General features: G+C 38.2%; 1 protein-coding gene across 1 annotated transcript in view; it reads left to right on the plus strand.

The window, feature by feature from the left end:
• Window positions 1-955, plus strand: part of LOC109131180 — a 2690-nt gene extending 1735 nt beyond the window's left edge. The window contains exons 2-3 of the mRNA XM_019241863.1: window positions 13-217; window positions 951-955. Of these exons, the coding sequence (XP_019097408.1) occupies window positions 13-217; window positions 951-955 (210 nt within the window). The remainder of the gene's footprint in view (window positions 1-12; window positions 218-950) is intronic.

The following is a 6183-nucleotide window of genomic DNA, read 5'->3' on the forward strand; positions in this document are numbered from 1 at the left end:
CGAGCTCCCGAGGTTACGTACTATGTCAACGGAAATGAGTATAATTTGGCTTACTATCTGATGGATGGTATTTACCCGGAGTGGGCGACATTTGTTAAATCCATCCCACAACCACAACATCCGAAACATCGTTTATTTGCACAAAAACAAGAAGGTGCACGAAAAGATGTTGAGCGTGCATTTGGAGTCTTGCAATCTAGATTCGCCATGATTAAAAATCCAACTCTTTTATGGTCAAAGGGTAAAATTGCATATATAATGAGAGCATGTCTCATACTGCATAATATGATTGTCGAAGATGAACGAGATTCATACACACTCTATGACGAACAAGAATTCCAACAAGAAGATGGAACTGGAACTACTCCGGATCTTACCTTTTCAGTAACTATGTCTTCAAATCTTGAAGGTTTAGGTGATGGCCATATATTAATTCGTGATAAACAAGCACATCGCAAATTAAAGGAGGATTTGATTGAGAATATTTGGAATAAATTTGGTCATTTGTATTAATTAAATAAAATGTTTGTCTTCTTTAAATAATTAAGTCATATGTTTTTTTTTTTTTTAATTTAATAAAAGTTTAATAAGTTTGCAATTAAAATGTTATTTTATAAATTTTTATAATTGTAATATGTTTAATAAGAATATTAATAAACATTATATTATTAAATAGTTTTAAACATTAATCTTTGTACTTATTAAACATTTTTAAATTTCTATAATAATATTATATTATTAAATCTTAAGATCTTATACCTGTTCTCCCAATAACTAACTTCTTAACAAAAGTTCTTAAGACCTGATCTTATAATATTTTTACAATATTTCTCCCCTAAGATCACCCTCACCTGATCCCCCTATAAACATGCCCTAATGACTTAAAACAAGCGCTGAGTGGGAGGCAACCCACTGGTAGAAGTTAATTATTTTTGAATTTTTGCTTTTAGGATAACTAACTTATTAATTTTTGGTTTTGAGTTTTCATTGTTTCAAAAAAAAAAAAAAAAAAATCTGATGGGAAAAGTTTCGATTATCATTGATCAGAGCTAGCATCGACCGATACCATTTAAATGGGCATCGGTCGACACTAGTATGGACCAGAGACGAGAAAACGGGCCAATCGGGTTTGATTTTGTTGGGTTTTAAGCTTACTAGGCTTTGAATGAAGTTGGGCCGGACCGAATAAAAGCAGCATCGATCGATACCACTTAAAGGACATCGGTCGGCACCGTTATAACCGAGGCACTCCCGACTTAAACCCTCGAGCCGTCCATCTTCTTCTTTATTTCTCAAACCAGATGAGATTCTTCAAGACACCATAACTCTCTCAATACAGCTCCGTTTTGAGTGATTCAAAGCTCTAATCCACTCGATTTTCTCTCCTCTACCTGGATCTAGTGTCAATTTCGTGTTTTGGAGTGATGGTATCCAACAAGAAGGCTCGAACCAACGACGGCGAAGCTTCCTCTTCAACTCGCCCACCTCGCCAGACCAGCCGCCGTCCGCCTCCGTCAGCTCCGGCGAATGCTCCTCTGCCTCCGCAACGTCCGACGACAGCCCCCACCACCTTACGTGACCTCTCTCTTCCATCTCCCATTCACTCGAGATTTCCATGGCCAAAGGAGGAAGGTCAACCAATTCCAACTGAGAGAGAATGGCCCAAAAACAACTTTCCTGAGCTTAGCAAGCCTGAATTCATCAATAGGCCAGTGGGTGTTTTGGGAGATTATGAGACAATGCTCTACTATGCATGGCTGGGAGTTGAGATTGAGCCTACAAGGTTTGTTGATTATGTTATTCTTCATAGGTTGGGAATTCATGATGAGGTCTTGGCTTTGCTTGATAGAATGGATTTAGGAACTATCTGTACTAGGAAATATGATTTGTATCCGGATTTAGTGCGACAATTCATGGCATATGTTAGGATCACTTATCAGAATGAGCAGGCACCAATGGCAAGAGACGGTGAATTGCATTTCTTCATTAACGGAATGCCTTATAGTATCACTTTTGCTCATATTTGTGATGTATTTTGTTAGGTCCGTTATTATCAGAAAGTTGCTTTGTCCAAGCATTATGAGGATCTCTCTCCTTTGTGGTCTTACATAGGACTTGGTGTGTATAATTCCAAGAAGATGCTTCAATCAGAGGTCCACCATCCTGTACTCAGATATGTCCTTAGAGCTGTTGCTACCACTTTTCAGTGTAAGATGGAGCCTAACAAGATGAGAGCTGTAGAGCTCTACTTTTTGAGTTGTGGTGTTGGCAACATGATTCCTTCTATGTCTGTTGATGAGCGTCGTGACCCTATGCTCCTCAACTTTGGAGCTATTTTCGCTCGCCACCTGGTTGATTTGCAGACTAAGCCATTCCTGGGTACTGGCGCTAAGACAGAGGGTGTAGGGAGCCTTATCACTGCTATTCTTCAGTTCAGGAGAGTCCCCTTGGATGGTTACAGCGTTGTTACTAGGAGAGTTCTCATTGATGAGAAGTATCTGAAGAGTACACATTGGTTGAAACCGGGTTTGTTGTGGAGGTTTGTTGATGACAAATGAGACCTTTTTGTTCGCCTTCCGCGACCTGATCTTACCACCATTGGTAATGATATAGAGCAGTTACGTTTTCGCCCTTCTGTTGATGACTACATTGCTTTTCCTCCTTCTCGTTGCCATCGCACTCCGCGGACTGCTACTGATGCTGCACCTGCTACTAACCCTGCTGGGGGTTTTGAGACTGGTTCTTCTTCTGGGACTGCGGCATTTGAGTTTCCAGAGCCACCGCAGGATCCTGCCACTATGGACCAGGGAGCTCATCAGACCTATGTGGTTTCTGCTTTGCGTGCCATCTGGAATGGCATGGCTCGACTTTCTCAGTGTGGCTGCATTCGTCCTACCAAGCGTACTAGGCACAGGTCCCCTTCGCCATCTTCACCATCTGCTGATCCCGTCTCTGATGATGAGGATGATGATGATGTTTCTGCTGAGTTTTAGCTTCTGATCATGGTTTTTCTTTATCTTTTTCCCTTCTTAGGATTGAGTCATTTTTATTCTTACTTTGAGTCAGTTTGTGTTTGAAATTTGTTTGAACTTATGAACTATCTATCTATCATGTTGCTTTTAACCTGTGTTTGTGTTTGAGTGCTTCTTAACAGAATTAACATCAAAGGAGTGATCCAACAACACATGAACACAACTAACTGCAACTAACAAGGAGATTCGGCCAAGAATTCACCATTCGCCGAGGGTGTCGATCGATGCCGCCTTGAATGGTATCGGTCGATACCGATGGGTAACCCGAGAATCTGTTCAATTTTTCATTCAATTTTTCAACACATTTTTGTTTATTAACTTTTCCCTTACTTGGTAACACTGGGGACAGTATTGTTTAAGTCTGGGGGAGGTTAGTACTAACTACTAATTTGTTTTTTGTTTTATTGTGTCAAAACCGTATTTTTGTTTTTATTGAGTCAAATTTTTCAAAAAAAAAAAAAAAATTCTGTTGAATTATGATCTCTAACTAATGGTTCTTGTTCTTTGGCTAACACTCTAATGATTCTTGACTAAGCTTGACCTCAGAACTGAAGTGTGGAAAAGACTATGAGCTGTATCAACAATCCTGAAAGCTCTTATTCAAAGGATATCTAGTTCAACCAACGCTGTCTCAAATTTTATCAGGATTTTCACCGGACTTAATCTCTTACTTTGGAGGTAGAAATCAGTGGACTAGACTTCTTCTTCAGGTCATACAAGACAGTGCAATTTTTCAAAGTATGTCTTCCCTCTCTTCCCTTCAGTGCTTAGAAAAAAAAAGAAAAATCAGAAAAAAAAAAGAGAGAATAAAAGATGAGATGATTTTGATCAGTTTAGAGAGGTAGGTAAATTACCAGTGACCTCATTATTCTACTCTTGAGTCAAATGATCACACAAAGCTTGGAAGCGAGGGGTAGGTAAATTACCGATGACCCCAGTATTCGCTTAAACCTTTGATTAGAAAAAAAAAATAAGAAAAGAAAAAATTGGAAGTGAGAAAAGGGAGAGGAATGGAGATGTAAGAAGAATGTTTTGGCCTGAAGAGAGTCCATATGCCACTGTTTGATACACCAAGGTAAGAACTCACATGTACTTGCTATAATTTATGTAATGAGATGACAATGGTGAGACTAGAGATTCCAAAGAATTGTGGGATTTGAGTAAGGAATGTTGATGCTTTTCAATTGACAAAGTATATAAAGTAAGTTCTTGAGAGTCAAGGCGATGAAGAGTGCGAAGATCAGTTACCAGCAGTTGAGTGAATTCTATGTTTTCAAACCTCTTTCATAGGTCTAAGTTTCTGTTTTGCTTGAGGGCAAGCAAAGGCTAAGTCTGGGGGAGTTGATATATCATGGTTTTTACGGTTTTTAACCATGATATAAGTGTGCTTTTTGAGTCTTTTGATTTGTTTCTAGGTTGTTTTTGAGTCTTTACAGGTTATCTAAGAATTTGGCACGGATGGAGCAATATGGAACAATTTGGAGCATTTTACCGAAGGAAATCAAGTTGGAGTCGGATCAGAGTCATGGCATCGATCGACACCACTTAAATGGGCATCAATCGACACTCCTGTTTACCCGACGAGAGAACAAGAATTAGAAGTTTTACAAATTTGCCCAAAGTCTTCTCTAATTGCAACATAAGCCCTTGGACGTGTTTTAGGATGTATATATATAGTATTTTTAGGTTTTTACAAACCCTTAAGTTGTTTTCTAGCAATTATTGTTTTCTAGCAACCTTGAGAGCTTTGGAGAGAGAGAGAATCTGAAATGCTTTGTAGAGAATAATTTCTTGAACTCCCTTTACTCTTTTAATTTCAATTGCATGTTATTCAGAATTATGATTTGTTCTTCATTAAACATGTCTGAGTAATTTGCTTGTTAGGTTTAGGGTTTTTCATAGGGTTTTTATGATTTATTAGATCTGAGATTTTTAGGGTTCTTATTCTTTTATGATCTTCATCTTTGGTTGTTCTTCACAATAATTCTTGATTGATCACCTAGAATTTTTATCTTAGGAAAATAAATTGATATGAGAATATAATTGTTTTCCTGATTAAACCATTGATGAACAAAATTACTTTTTGCAAAGAGATTTGAATTAGTGATTTTGTGAACTTATCTAAACCTGTTCTTAAAGCTGATTTTTAACTTAGAATTTTACAAAAAGATTTGGATTTTCTGGTTTTAAATTTAGATAATACTTGCAGTGAGAACTGATTTATTTTACCAAAAGTTTAGAGCTCTAGATCTGATTTTTATTGCTTGAATCTTAATTATTTTATTGATTTAATATTTCATAATTTTCTGAGAAATTCCCTAGGCCTACATTTTTGATCCATTGAATTTACAACAACTTTTATTTACTATTTTGCCTGTTTTTCTTTATTTAAATTAACTTGTTTAGTGTAATAACAAAACTCTATAATCCATTGTGTTTGATCTTGAATCTCTGTGGATTCGACTCCTAAGTACTGCAGTGATCTCTTGTTTGAGAGAGTAGCTCTAGGAATTAATTTGAGCTTATCAACGACAAAAGACGGTAAATTATTAGATAACTAAGCGTTAATCCAAGGGGTACATGAACTCTCTCACTAATGTTCTATATATATTTGTCCTATAATAAACAAACATTGATTAGGGTCTCATTGTATGGATATTGACTTGAAGCGCAAGGAAGACCCGGATTGGCTCATGGAGCAACGTAAGAAACAGGGCCGGCAATAGGTATGTGCAACAAGTGCATTTGTACTGGGACTAGGGGTGTCAATTGGGCCTTAGGCCTGCGGGCATGGCCCGTTAGGTATAGTAGCGGGTCGGGCATGGGCCCTTAATTTCATGCCCAAAAATCGGCGGGTCTCGCGGGCATAGCCCGTTTGGTTTGCGGGTCAAATGGATTTTGTCCGCTCACGCCCGCAGTCATGTGGGTGGTCCGCGAAATTGCCAACATCGCAGAGTTCGCCTTTGAGAGAGGAGGAAATTCAAGGAGAACAGAGGAGATTCTTTTGCTTACTGAAGCAATTCTTTTGCTGCTGCTGAAGCAATTCTTTTGTTGGCCTTTGAGACACCGATTGGCAATCGATTTTGCTAGCCTTTGAGACACCGATTTTGCTGCTTACTGAAGCAATTCTTTTGCTGCTGCTGAAGCAATT

The sequence above is a fragment of the Camelina sativa genome, chromosome 20 (assembly GCF_000633955.1).
Source record: "Camelina sativa cultivar DH55 chromosome 20, Cs, whole genome shotgun sequence".
NCBI classification, from domain to species: domain Eukaryota; kingdom Viridiplantae; phylum Streptophyta; class Magnoliopsida; order Brassicales; family Brassicaceae; genus Camelina; species Camelina sativa.